Source organism: Lathamus discolor, chromosome Z (assembly GCF_037157495.1).
Source record: "Lathamus discolor isolate bLatDis1 chromosome Z, bLatDis1.hap1, whole genome shotgun sequence".
Classification (NCBI taxonomy): domain Eukaryota; kingdom Metazoa; phylum Chordata; class Aves; order Psittaciformes; family Psittacidae; genus Lathamus; species Lathamus discolor.
Genome location: NC_088909.1, coordinates 54,876,761 through 54,892,029, shown reverse-complemented (window position 1 = coordinate 54,892,029; position 15,269 = coordinate 54,876,761). Strand labels below are relative to the sequence as shown.

At 38.0% G+C, this 15,269-nt stretch overlaps 1 protein-coding gene across 1 annotated transcript in view; it reads left to right on the top strand.

Annotated features, from left to right (window-relative positions):
• The window catches only part of LOC136005960 (atrial natriuretic peptide receptor 2-like), a 38,327-nt gene extending 24,252 nt beyond the window's left edge, over positions 1–14,075 (top strand). The window contains 10 exon segments of the mRNA XM_065663856.1: positions 3,837–3,907; positions 5,055–5,140; positions 6,098–6,217; positions 7,058–7,151; positions 7,946–8,033; positions 8,785–8,924; positions 10,552–10,704; positions 11,629–11,727; positions 13,299–13,390; positions 13,911–14,075. Of these exon segments, the coding sequence (XP_065519928.1) occupies positions 3,837–3,907; positions 5,055–5,140; positions 6,098–6,217; positions 7,058–7,151; positions 7,946–8,033; positions 8,785–8,924; positions 10,552–10,704; positions 11,629–11,727; positions 13,299–13,390; positions 13,911–14,075 (1,108 nt within the window).
• The last annotated feature ends 1,194 nt before the right edge of the window (positions 14,076–15,269 follow it).

Sequence of the window (15,269 nt, the reverse complement as noted above, 5' to 3'; positions counted from 1 at the left end):
GTTAGGCTCAGAGTAATTCTGTGGTCACCCTGGTAAACGTTTGGTTGTACATTTAAAAGCATCCATCTTGGAATACAGAACAGAGAAGAGATCACAGGATCTTCTCTTTCAAGTCAGTTAACCAAATACTGAATTCACTGTTATCGTATAAATGAAGAGTTGGCCTCATGATTTATAAGAAGTTACTCTGGACTGGTATATTACAAAGGAATAAAAATCTGCTGTTATCTAGTAATCTGGTTTTGTTGCCATTACTTATTAAAAAAACCATATTGTTTTCAATAATGGCAATACTTTAAAAGTTAATAGCATCAATTTTCTAGGATGTCATAATGCATATGCACATCCCATAATTCTATAATTACTGTCAATACATTATTTTGCTGCATCAACACAGGGACAATGTTTGATTTGCAGTGAAAAAAAGAGGTAGGAAAAAGAAAATAGGTACACTAGTGAATGGCTTCATTTCTTTCCTTTCGAGAAATTTTATAGTAGATCACATTGCAATGTCTTATTTGGCTATCAGATATAGCCTTGACAGTGATGGATAGTTTCTATCCAAACACTTTTCAGATAAACAGGATTACAACTGAATTTTCAGAGAATAATAATCTGATGACAAAGTCATTGAACTAGGTTTAAAAAACCCAAACCTATTCCTATTAGTTCTCATGTGATTTTTCTGTGTAAGTAGGAAAAACACTGTGTTCTTGGCATATTCTATTTCATAACAATTATACTTCCTCTGTCTGCTTATTTCCAGTACTTTGCTAAAAGCATTTGAAAGGGGAAAACACAGAATGGTAGTACAGGATATTTCTGGCCCTTTTTTCTTACTTTTTGTTGCTATGTTTCCAGACCAGCAGAAGTTTTCTATTTCCTGGTGACTTTGTTAGCTAGCAGAATGTAAAGAACTGGAATTCAATTAGAGACTGAAATGCTGATACAGTGACACAGCTAAGTGTAAGGATGCATGATTATTAACACTGTTTATCAACAGCATTTACCAAAGGGTAGCTATTACTGCTTTTTATCAAAACACTGAGTTTTACTCTGGCTTGCCCCAGGCCACAACAAATTCTTACTGCCTTAAGTGATTGTTACCGAGAATTCATTGAAAAACTAGTAGCAGAAACAGAGGACGTTGTTTATGTCTTTCCCTTTTTTCAATTAGGATTCATTAAAAATTATATAAAGACATAATTTTATAAATAAGATTTACTGGATTAATACATATTACTCCCTTGTAAAGAAATGTATGTTTATGCAATGTGCTTGAACATTATTAATTGTAGTCCATTCTGTAAGGTAATGTAAGCAATAATTTGAAGTTTCAAGAGTATTTATATCGACATAGGCTTGAACATGCCCTTAGAATTTTCTTCAAAATAGCTCAGGTAACAACAGTTTGTCACTGTGTTGGTATTTCGAACTGTTGTCATTTGTCCTGTGTCAGTCTTTACTTTTCCAGCATTCACTGGTCTTAGGAGGTATTGTGCTCCAAGTAAGCAGTAATTTTAGGATTGCTGTATAAATTGCAGTTTATTGTTGCCCCACAACCAGCAGACATTCCGTAAAATGTTTCCTCGGTGCTTGTCTGGTTTACACATGGCCCCTGTTCAGGTTAGATATCATTACTTGACTATGCAGTCAACCTGACCTCCTGAAGCTATTTCTTGCCAAAGCACTCCCCTTAAAATAGTGCTAAGAGCTGGTTCGCTCATATCATGGATGACTACAATGACCTTTTGACAGATTCAGTGAATGCTTGCTAAATCCATCTTGCTCTCAGTCCCATGTCTGCAAAATCCAGGTCTTCTTTTGTTATACTGCAGTTATCTTTTCTTGGTGAAGAAAAAGAAAAAACAGTAAGAAATGAAAACAGAAAAGAGAGAAGAGCAACATACAGTCAGGGAAGAAAGGAAGAGATATACCATGCAACATTAAAAGGGTTGTCTTCTTAACTGAGCTATTTTTCAGAACCTGCATTCTAACACAATGCAGGTTTGATGATGTGAGCATGTGCTAAGCCTTCTTGATATACGTATGTGAGCTTATGGGCCAGGGAGCAGTGTCTCAGTCTTGGAATCTTCAGATTTTATCTGTGTCCACTAATATTCCAGAAGGTATGGCCCAAATGAAAAATGAGTAGCAACTGCAGGAGTGTCAATTGTAATTTTGTGTGCTTTTACAGATGAATCATTTGTTTTTAAAGTTCCTCAGGGAATGTGTTGGTCAGGTGGGAAAGCTAAAATGTAAATGAGAACAGGAGCATGAAAGCAGCTCCTCTTTGAGCTGAAGAGGCTGTTTCTAGTCACAGTTTCTCCTAGATTGGCTCCTCCTGAGTTGCAATTGTTATGTGAATTTCACTATCCACTATGTTAGGACTTTTTTGAGCAGTATTTCTAAAGCTGAACAAAATCAATACTGCTTTTATCAGAGTTGCCATCATGAAAGTACTCTCCTTGAAAATCTGTTTCAGCTTTGCTGTCTCACCAGGGTTGCTATTCCTTTCTACTACCGAATAACCCCTAAATCACAGAATCACAGAATCCCAAGGGCTGGAAGGGACCTCAAAAGATCATCTAGTCCAACCCCCCTGCAAGAGCAGGGTAACCTACAGTACATCACACAGGAACTTGTCCAGGCGGGCCTTGAATATCTCCAGTGTAGGAGACTCCACAACCCCCCTGGGCAACCTGTTCCAGTGCTCTGTCACTCTTACAGTAAAGAAGTTCTTCCTGATGTTAACGTGGAACTTCCTATGCTCCAGTTTACACCCATTGCCCCTTGTCCTATCACTGGATATCACTGAAAAAAGCCTAGCTCCATCATCCTGACACCTACCCTTTACATATTTGTAAACATTGATGAGGTCACCCCTCAGTCTCCTCTTCTCCAAGCTAACACATGAATCTCATCAGATTAATTTCTACTGTATTGAGTGTAGTTTACATACATTATTTTATTTACCAGTGGTGGTCCACAAGTGGACTGACAGATAAATAGACATACCGCATTATATAGGCAGAATTATTTACCAAACAGAGCAACCCTTAGCAATACAACAGATTGCAAGCACCATAAAAATAAATGTTAAAAAGTAATGGTGCATGCTGAGAGTTAATTATTACATAGTTTAAACACACAAAGGGCCAGGAGCATCTTTATCAGGAGTGCTGGCTAGAGGAGGTGCTGGCTTCTTAGAAATCGCTGTTCTAGATCTCCAGTGTGTTCATTGAGGAAACTGAATACCCAGTTGTTATTTCACTTTTTCCATTCTTCACCCTTGATGAATGTGTTTCGCCTTGGTTCATCAGAGGAAGAAGATTATGATGAAAATATAATTCAGAAAGAACAAGCAATAATACTTACTGTAAAAGATATACTCTGGACACACTGTCTCATTGACTTAGGAGATTCACCAAAATGCTGAAAAGAAGCTACTCCTCCAGGTGATGATACTGATGAACCTGTTTCTGCTTGTTGACTACAGCACAAACCTGTTCTGTATGTTTAATTGGTAGATATTATGTAAGTCCCTGAACATAACCCCTATAGATTCCATTAATTCTTCCAGGGAAAATTGCTTTGCTGTCCATCAAATTCAAACGCTTCATCTCTGAGACTCACAACGGTGAGAGGAGACTGCAATGAAGTGATCATTGACAGATCTCTGAAAACACAGATAGCAGCACCGTTGCTAACCTCCCTTTCGGTATACTGGGCTTTCAGTTATAAAATAGGGAAGAATAAGAAATCATGGAAAGATAAAATCACTGACTCCATTAACTGTTATTTCATTGAGATTTTGGTTTGTTTTTATTCTGCAGTTATGCCATCATTTTACTAGAAATTGCCACAAGAAGTGACCCTATGCCAGTAAGTGAAGATGAACTTTGAAGTTTGCTTGACAACTTTAATTTAGGTTCTGCTGAAGATGCAAACCAAACTCTGAGTAATTGCACCTTTGATTTATGTTTTGAGCATGTGTTTTCCTCTTGATTTTGTGGGAGCAAGTTCAGTTCCAAAGGGGTATGCAATCAGGGCTTCCTCGTGCATCTACCAATCTTCCCTCAGGACTTTGAAGAAGAGTGTATAAAAAAAATAATGTAACTCCAGAACTGCCTTTTGGTTAGCTATGTGAGGCTTAATGATGGGTGGGGGGTTGGATCAGGAAGGTATGCTGTGACATCCTTTTTCTGCTGTTGTTCCTTCCCTTTTTTTCCATGCACAGACCCTTTCAGTGCAGTCTTACAGTGATAAAAAAATGCTAGAAGAGCAAGTGAGCTGCTCTCCATGAGCAAAATGTCTACTTTGCACCTGTCTTGTGAACAGTGCTAAATGGCAAACACAAAAAATGCACCTTTAAATTGAAACCAGATATTGTGGATGCGTAACCATATTCTGCCTGAAATAATTTAAGAAGAATGTAACAATGAATCATAGAATCATAAAATGGTTTGGGTTGGAAAGGACCTTAAGATCATCAAGTTCCAACCTTCCTGCCATGGGCAGGGGTGCCTCACACTAGATCATGTTGACCAAGGCTCTGTCCAGCCCAGCCTTGAGCACTGCCAGGGATGGAGCATTCACCAGTTCTCTGGGCAACCTGTTCCAGTGCCTCACCACCCTCACAGTAAAGAACTTTCGTATGAAGACCTGAATCTGCCATTCTTCCATTTCTGATAGTTTGTGATAGTACACCAGTGTAGGCCTTGTGGTTTCTCAAAAGTTTCTCAATATCTTGCCAGGTATTCATTTATTTCAAAAGTTGTTTACCTCATATAACACTGAGATTAAAGTCTTTTAGCCTTGAAAAAGCTTTTCCACAAGGCCATCCCATTTAGACTGAGTTACATCTTTTTTTTTTTTTTTTTTTTCTTTCTTTGCATTCCTATGTAAAAAAGCTGATCTGGAAGTGACAAGGAAGACATCATAAAAGTAATGATGATCACAGGAATATGTTTTCAATGGGTAATATGAAAAACACACCACTTATTTCAACACTGCTTAATCCCTTTTTCTCTAGAAAGACGATGTGCGTTCAGGTGAATATTCTTCATGCCCCCCTTTGGCAGAATTAATTTCAGGAAAGGCTGAGAATTCTTGCCCATGTCCCACAGATTACATAGAGGTGAGTGAGATAGATACAAGATTTTGTACAAAAATTCTTTACTGAAGTGAATTTAAGACATGTTCCAGAAGTCTTATGGCAATATTACCTTTGATGAATGGAAACAACCCAGGAGCAAAGTACATCTCAAACAAAGCACAATGAAATGCTTTAATATCCTGTCTTTCTGACAAATTGAATATTTCCGTTGTCCCTTCAAATTGTCAGTGTAATAAATGATGTTTTTAATATTAAATCATTGGGGCTTGTGCGTTTTAACTTTTTTTAAAGTGATTAGTTCCATACATATTTTAGATTAGTAATATCTAGTTAGATTAGTGGCAAAGGACTTCCAACTGGTGAAGCATGTGTCTCAGACAAATTATGAGTTTGGTTTGATTCTCATGAAAAATGACTATGTGTTCAGTAGCCTCAAGCTGTCTAATAAAACAAAGTACACTCCTTCCCAGTTCAATTAAATCACAAGACTGCGGCATCTTCATTCCAGCTTAAGAGCTATATAGTTCACCTTTGGTGGCTTGTAGCACCCAAAATACAACAAACTTTTCATAAGCAGCACTGAATTTTAATTGGGAGCTAACATTCTTAAGGAGTAGTTGAAATTTTAATCTTTTGTGCATTTTGTGTACAGACAAGCCCTCTGAAAACAGTGACTTCAACAGCATAACCCTGTCTTAAAGCGCAAGACGAGAAATTAAGCAGTGTTTGGCAGAAGGAATGTGATAATCTAATCTATTATTTCCCACAGCAGCATTTTCATGAACTAACATCCTTCATTCAGCATAGATCTACAGAACTCCAGAGACCTCAGTATAGACCAGCCACTTTTCACCAGCTACAGATAGAGTTTCACATGCACAGTTTGCACTGAGAAAATAGTAGTATTAATTAGAAAAGCTGCCTGTGCTTATAATGACAAAATGCTGTTTGATTTCTCACTCTCTTTCTCTGCTGCAGTTAATCAGAAAATGCAGAAAAAATAATCCAGCCCAAAGGCCTACATTTGAACAAGTCAAGAAAATGCTGTGCAAGATGAATCCTAATAAAGTTAGCCCTGTTGACATGATGATGACTCTGGTAAATCTAGTTTTTTAATCCAATCCAAGTCAACCTGCTCACTTGCAATAACTTTCACCTCTGTCCTTCAGGTCTGTTTTTTGATCTCATACCCCTTGTTTGATAAGAAAATCCAAATTCATTTACCTCTGATGGGCGATTGTAGCTGAAGTTCTGCTTGAGAATCAGCTTTCCCTCTCATTCTCTTTCTGTAATTTTTTTCTTAACTTTCTCAGCTTTTGGGGTCTTAATACTTTGTTTCTTCAGTAAAATGTTTGGGTTTTAATGCACTCACAAGTAACCATATTTGCCTTTTCCAAGTGTCTTGGTGTTGGTCTTACAGTACTGGGGAAACAGAATCCTTGAATGCCGCAAACAGCGTGTTTATAGATGGATTCTTAGCAGAGTATCTTAAACACCTCATCATAGAAAAGAGACTTGTCTGCACAGCCTGTTGCATCACACAGAGCAAGGATGCAAAAAACATAGCATAGAAGGTTAATTTATACAACAGCATTTTGAGCTTTTGACAAAAGATTGAGACACTTGGTTTTGATAACATACTTTAATCCATGTCTGCCTCTTGGTCTCTGCATTTGATTTGACCCCTAATGTTTAAACAGATTTTGAAAATGCCTCTACCATCTTACATGTAAGCAACAATCTCAAATCTAGAATCATAAATTTACCTAGGGAGAAATCTGATCTTTGGATTTGTAAGAAAAAATTATCTATCTCAGACCTGAGCCTTTGCTTATCTGAATGTTTTGAAAGCAGAATCATACAAATGTTTAAACCTTATCCAACTATGAACCTGTTTCAGTAAAATAATTATTTTATGTAATTCTCTATGTTATTTAGATGGAGAAATACAGCAAACATCTGGAGATACTGGTGTCTGAGAGAACCCAGGATTTAATGCATGAAAAACAGAAAACTGATCGTCTGCTGTATAGTATGTTATATAGCAAAAATACTGGGTATTCTTAATAATAATCTGATTTTAAATGTTTAATTACAAATGGAAACCCTTTGATAGGTGATTCTTTAATAGATAACTTTTAGTTGGCAATGTAATAGCAGACTTGTTCCTTGCAAAGCTGGAAAGATATTTAGGTGCTTTTAATAATTTCCCCCTAAAGATTAGTGCACTCATCTGAGAGCTATGACTCCAGAATCCACAGTAATCTTACTCTGATCTTGCATGGCAGTCATTTGGTACAGTTATGTATGTTGGAAAATTGCTTTTTGGACTGATGTTACTTTTGATGTTAGTGTATATTCTGGAATTCTACAAGAAAAAAGGGGTAAAAGAATGGGCATAACATCTAGGAGAAAAAAAAGAAAATGCTGTGAAAGTGCAAGATAGGAGAAATACATATAAAAAAATCAGATTAAAGATAGTAAACAAACTTAACACAGGAAGAAAACAATAGCAAAGAATTGACAAAGAAAGAGTTAGTAATACCCCAAGTCACACTATTAGATTCTAACCTTACTCTTGCTTGGAAAGTATAGATATTAGTTTGTTTGAACTGAAGTTTATGGCTCATCTGAAAAATATGGACTTGTTATCAGTGAGATTTACTGTGAATTCTCATGCTACAGGCGAGCAGATTTTGGTGCTTTCAACTTTAGGATATTTCACATTTACTAACATTGCTTTTATACCTTGAAACAAACATATTTGGTTTATTGTATGCTTTTATCCATGTCAAAAGAGTAACAGTACTCTACTTTCTACAACAGGTATGTTGCCGAAGCAAGTAGCAGATGATCTCAGGCAGGGAAAACATGCACAAGCTCAAAGTTACTTAAGTGCCACCATCTTCTTCAGGTAAACAAAAATGAAAGACAGGATTAGAACTGACTCCTACTGAAGAGACTTCTAGACTCCTAGTAGAGGTGAAGCTCCTACCTGAGTACAGAATTTCTGCCTACACTGCCATTTATTGTACTGGTGGCAACATTTCACTCAGCAAATGAGCATCCTTCAAAATTTTCACGTCTCCATTTTTCATTATAATTATTTAAGTGAAAAATTAAATTACTGTTGGGCTCCAGCACACAGTAACATGTCATTTTATGACTGTTATTACACACACATGCCTGTATATTTTGTAAGATAGGTCTAAGTAAAGGTTCCAGCATTTAACTGTGTAAAGGAAACGTGTCTATCCCTAGACTCCACATGGATTTACAGTTTACGACTTGTTAGGTATGCACAAAGCAACATATAAATTGCATGTCTTCACTTGTCATAAATGAACAGCTATAAAATTCTCTTTTTTTCAGTGGTACATAACCCAAAATTGAAGACAACTTTGTCATGGATTAAAGTCTATCTGTAAAAAGTGGTTTCCTGTATTTATAAGCAAAAAGACTTAGGTCAGTCAGCCCTTTTAAATGGAGAGACTCTGTTTTCCATTTAAGTACATTTCTGAAGACAAAACTATTCTGTAAGATCCTTAGTGAAAGAACCACTGAAAAAGATGTAATTCCACTGACAAATTATTACTGTGTGTTTGGGATTACCAATCTGCAATGGTTAAAATAGTTGATAAATTCTTTTTGTTGTGTTTTAACAGTGACATTGTTGGCTTCACTCAGCTGTCCAGCAGCAGCACACCTTACCAAGTGGTAGATCTCTTGAACAAGCTCTACACCACTTTCGATGAAATCATAGATAACTATGATGTCTATAAGGTGGAGACAATAGGAGATGCCTGTAAGTTCCTCGAGCTGTGGACCATAATGGGGCATGGGTATTTATTTAATCATAATAGAGACTGATTTGATGTCAAGGAAGAACAAATGAAAGAGATTTGGAAAGTTTATTACCACTGGAAAGACCACACAAAAGAGGGGAGAAGTCCTCACAGACCCCAAACAAACTGCAGGAACATTTTCCTGCATACGTTTCATAATTTCTGCAATTGATAAATATTGTGGATGGGACAACTGAGTTGACTAAACCATTTCTGTTGTTTATTTGGTTCCTATGACCTGTAATGTCTGACTTTAAACCTTGGCAACAGACTAATTCCAGTTGGCAACTTATGTTTCACAGTAGCACAACTGAAAAATTCACTTTCTACATGGGACCATAGATGCCATTCCATAAGCTTTATGACATAAATCATGACAACTTTTTCTTAATATCCTGTAGGGGCTTGCTGCCTCTTCTTTTTGGACTTCTAGGAAGATTTCTTTCTATTTGCTACCATGGGAATCTGCTGGAGATTGACTTCCTTTAAAACTGAGTTTAATCAAAAAACTAGCAGAATCTAGAAGTTTTTGGATGAGAGACAGGAGATCATACAAGAGATGCAAAAAAAAAAAAAAAAAAAAAAAAACCAAACCAAAAAATTAGTTTTTGTTGGGTTTGGGTTTTGTGTGTTTTTTTGTTTGTTTGTTGGTTGGTTTGTTTTTTGTTTTTTTTTTTTTCTGTGGCAAGGTTGAGCATTTTCTGGAGCATAAAATTCCTGAAAAAATGCATCCAAAGGATCCTGAAGATATCTGTTTCTTGTCCTACACAGTAAGAGTCAGTGCAGAAAGCACAGGAAAATGCCTAGTCGGAATCATTGTCTCTCTTTATAGTATCTGTCCAAAGACAAAAGGTGTTGAACAGTCACTTCCCACTACCCGTCTCACTTGAAGCATCCTCAATGGAGGGAGGGAGGGAGGAAGAAAGGATAGAAGAGAATAAATCTTATGTAAGTTCCTTAAGTAAGAAGGAAATCCAACTTTCTTTAGAGCTAGTGTAGAGTCGTAGATCCATAGAATCAATTAGGTTGGAAAAGACCTTTAAGAGCAAGTTCAACCATTACCCCAGGACTGCCAAGTCCACCACTAAACCATGTCACTGAGGGCCTCCTCTAGACAGATTTGAACACTTCCAGGGACAGTGATGCCACTGTTTCGCTGGAAAGACTGTTCCAATCTCTGATCACCCTTTTGGTGAAGAAACTTTCCCTAACATCCAGTCTAAACCTCCCGTGGCACAGCTTGAGGCCATTACTTCTTGTCCTATCACTTGTTACATGGGAGAAGAGACCAGCAGCTTCTTCACTTCATCATCCTTTAAGGCAGTTGTAGAAAATTATAAGGTCCCTGCTGAGTCTTCTCTTCTCCAGATTAAACAGCCCAGTTCCCTTGGCCATCCGTCAGAATTAATTACACACGTGAGCTGTTGCCCCGTCATTCATTTGTTTCTGGCTTTCTCTGCTCAGCAGGCAAAACTTTGCCACAGAATATGAGGGAAAAGGGCTTTATTTTTTTCTAGCTTAGGCAGCATCCTTTGGTAAATCTGTGTGTAATGCCAAACGTTAACACAGTTGCATTGTTGTGTTAAGATATGGTGGTATCAGGAGTACCCAAAGAGAATGGGATCCTTCATGCTGGTGAGATTGCAAGCATGGCTTTAGACCTTCTGGATGTCTGCAAGACTTTTAAGATTCCACACAAGCCCAGCACCCTCCTAAAGATAAGAGCAGGAATCCATTCAGGTATGTTGAGAGGGCTGCAAGAGTCCTTCTCTGGTTTAACAAATGTTTCTGGAGTGGCATTTCCTCTCCGTTAAAAATTAAGTTAATTTCTTGCCATGGGATAGAACTCCTCATAGTAATTTATTACAACAGAATTTATTCCAATAGAATTAATTACTGGATAACTCAAATGTTGGGAACACAGCACAAAATACAGCATTAGGTACATGACATGGCCCCAGTGCCTTTTCTGATTTCAGTGAGGACTTCCATTCTGTGTCTGTTTTCAACTGTTCTCTCAAAACTATGACTTGCTTCTTAGCTTTTTGATCTACCCTTCACTCTCAGACTTTCAGCTCCCTTATCTAAGCTGATGTGTGATTGCAAATCCTTGATAGACAGTCAGAGCTGGGTGTGTGCTGTGCAGCACAGCATCTGCAAATTAAGTGACTTACATTGTCTCACCAGAAGATCGTATCTCTACATTTTAAAAGTCCCTGTGACTGACATGAAGGAATCAAAATGCTCTTTTTCTGCCATTGTCATCAGCAGGTTACTTCCTGTTCTTGCTCTTTTATGTGATCAGTAAGCATTGTGTACACAGCTGCTATTGGCAGCATTCTTATATCACTGCCCCTCAAAATATCCTGTTATCATGTGGAAACATGGATCTGCAAGTTGCTTAATTCGTGCACGCTGCCTACATCCCATCATCACTTCCTCCACCATCCTCTTTTGAGGCCCTTTTGCAGTTTCCCCCATGGCTCTTGGAAGCCTTCTAAAGTCAGAGGTATAACTCAGAGAAGACAATTCTGACACTCAGTTTTTATCTTGTTAATGAATGAGACACAAGCCAATGTTGGATGCAGCCATGATACTTTATGACTGATTATGTGACTTATAGCCACAAATGTCTTGCTTTTTTTTTTTTTTTTCCTTTAACAGGGGCAGTTGTAGCTGGAGTTGTTGGGACCAAAATGCCACGGTATTGTTTATTTGGAGATACTGTGAACACAGCTTCCAGGATGGAATCTACCAGTGAAGGTAACAAGGAGCAAACTGCAGGTGTGCTTTTGACTATCCCTAAACGAGTCCTGGAAAAATGTTATTCTGAGTTTTGATTCCTGTGCTGTTTAAATGACTGCAAATCCTGTAAGGAGGGTGTTGGTTTCTGGTCCAGTCTGCCTATTAGCAGATTATGCCAGTGATATTCTCTACAGCCTTTGTAACAAGATGTCCTCATTCCCCAAATCTCAAAAAGGGATGTTCATGTCTCTGACGTTTTCTTAAAAAAAAAAAGGCGAGCATCAGAAAAATGAGAGGTAAGTAGGTTTGTTCACTGTTTCTATTGCTCCCTGGAATCCAGCTGAATTTATTTATATTTTTATTTTATATTAATATTTTTTTTTTGTGACTCCTCTTTTTCACTGATAATTTCCTCTAATGAAGAACATAAGAGATGGTAGGACACCATGGGAGCTGTATCTGTCTTCAACCAGTATAGAGGATCATATATGCGTCCTCCAGCAAAATGATTAGACAAAAATCTCTAGAGATTAAACCATGGAGATATCCTCACTTTCACTTCTTCCTAGGAGATAACAGAGCTCCATGTTCAGTTAGCAAGCTTCATCTTTAGCTATCTCCTCCTCCTCCTTTCAAGCCCCTTGTATCATCTCATCTGAACTGATTTGAAACTAACGCGTTCAAAATCTGCTACCATCATTCTCCATGTTTCATCTTTTGTTCTATATGCCAGTCTATTTCTCATATGGTGCATCAACACTACAAACATAAAGACAGAGCTTTTTCTCTTTTAAGCCTTTGTCTTATCTCCTTCGTTCTCAAGCCATGCACATCTAAGGATCTCAAATTGCATTAACATGTTTTAACTGTAAGATGGTAACTTTAAAATAAATAATTACTAGCAATATAAGTTAAAATTGCTGCCAGCTGGAATCTGAGTACTAGTGTCTTGTTCCCAAGTAACATGACTAGTTAAAAGATCACATATCTACTGGAAAGAGCATTTCAGAGATATGTATCTGGCTATATCGAAACTTGTATTTCCTGGTCTACAGGGAGTGTTTTGAGACTTTCAATTAAAAAAAAATTAAACAAACAACAACAACAAAAAAGTAGATATTACAAACCCATCATTTTCTGATAAATAAAAAATTGGTAAGACTGATAGCCAGTCCTACTATCATCTGCGATATTTTAAAAGCAAAGAAACATAACTATTTACTCTGTGTCACAGAATGTTAAAGGCAAAAAACCCCAAGTGGTTACATATGGTTTTCTTTGCAAGATGAAAAGGATGCTCATCAGTAACACCAGCCAGGCAGTTGTGAAAAGCAGACAAATGATATTAGATGCAGGATGTAAAGAACAGTGTTGGCAGCTGTACATTTGTCTTGAGATGCTCTCACAAATAGGCCAGGATACGGGCACTTGTGTGTGAACATTTCAAATAGCAGTAAGGACAGCAAACACATAACAAAACAAGGGCACATTCATTAATGAGTCTTGAAGCCTTTGGCACACAGAGGGGACCAGGCCTGTTTCAGATTTTTAAATTCTTGCAATAATACGACAACTGTCTCTCTTTCCAGCTCTTAAAATACAGTGCAGTTCAAGTACATACCAGCTGTTGGAGCAGATTGGAGAGTATGTGTTAGTATGTCGTGGAAATTTACAAGTCAAGGTGTGTATGCAACATTTATATTCAGCTTTTCAGAGAGGAGAGTGTGAAAGTACTCTGGAGTCCCTGAATTTTAACCCATTCAGTCCTCTATGTCTCAGAGCCCTTGGGTTAGACTATTTCCTGTCCCTGAAGAGAGCAGGCCCAAGTTTTATATCAGGACTAATTCCACTGGCTTTTTTCATGGGATAACCCTGATAATTCAGAGGTGAAGTATGCAGCCAAACTTGGAACTACTGTCACTCTGGCAAGTCATTCTGTCATAACTGTTTGAAATTATCATAAGAGTTCCATAAGAGGATGAACATACTTCTGAACCCAGTTTTGGGTGGGACTTCAAAGAACTATTTTTGTTGGTAGTGCTGCTACTGTCTGTTAACTAAGTTTCATGTCTCAGTTTTCCTGTATATAAAATGGCTAACAGGCACATTAGCCTCTTTTGGGGACTTTATGTGAATTGTAGTAAGATTATTACATAAATGATGGGTAATATGATAACCTCATGACTCATTTTCTTCCTTAGGGGAAAGGAGACATGGTAACATACTGGCTGGAAGGTAAGAAAGCCTCTGCCATCCAGAAGGCAGTCACCAGCACTTCCGTGACTCGTCTGGACTCCAACAGAGCTTCGTTTAGTTTGATACCAGGTGTCCTTCCCAGTGATCCTCTCTCAAGTCCTGCTTACTAGCCACTCACTAACCCCAGCATCCATCCTGCTTTCAGTCTGTTAGGTCATTTTTTTTTAGAAAGAAAGAAAGAGATGGTATGCCCCTTTGACCTTGTGGGTGTATTAGGTCAGAATTTATTTGCAGGTATCTTTTTCCCACCAGTGGCAGGAAAAATACATAAAAGCAAAAACTTATCTTAAGGAATGATACATAAGAATGGTTCACCAGCTGCTAGGGCAGAAAGTAGCTCCCAGTGTTACTTGGTGTGGTTTTGCTGGGTAATCCCCTGACAGCAGCCTCCATCACTTCAAAACTAGCTGGCTGAACATTCCAGCCTGTAAACTGCTCCCACAGGAAAGAAGGAAACAGTGTATTGCTATTTAGTGGTATGAGAAACTTCGTGTTTGTGATTGGTTTTGTGCTGCGAATGGGAAAAATGAGATGTGTGTTGTGTTAGAAAGCAAGGCCCATTGGAAGAGGAGGATGGAGCAGCGCAGTCATAGTGGATACAGATTGGAACAGGAATTTGTGCTCCTGTTCCCGTTTCATGTCCGTTGCCTGGAGCATAGAAAGAACAACTAAGAAGGAAGTCAGATATTTCCATAGAGTCAACACTTAGCAATACATGCCATCTTGGTACAGAGATCTGAAAATCTTGGGAGAGAAATGAAAGACATTACATACTATTAAACAGCAGAGAGTACTGCTGCTCTTGTCTTTGGCTGCTCTGGGATTTCTCTGAAAAACTGTCTTAATGTTTATTTATATTAAGAAGTTGCTTTTGACTAAAGCAGTGGTGAACCTGCTATTGCTGACTGACTGACTGACTGTGAAATCAGGTAGCCCTCTGAGTCACTGTGTAATTTAGGACACAGTTTAGGAAAGGTCATTCCTGAGCAAGCATTTCCTGTAAAAAGAGACCTCTCACTACAAGCTGAGTAATCTATTGATAACCATGGTTCTGTAAGCGCTGCTGGTGTTGACTTTCTTTAAAGACAAAGTATGTGTACAATGGACCCTGTTTATACCTTTTAGGGTTTTATTTATCACAACAGATTACCTTTCAAGGCTAATGTGTTTTGAGGAGTTTAGCCAGTTTCAGTTGACCTGATTAACGAACAGTCTGACAGAATTAGATATTTGAAATACAGCAAGAAATGATACCAAGAGTCATAGCGGTTCCACTATATTGTGAGCTGAACTGGTCAAAGCTA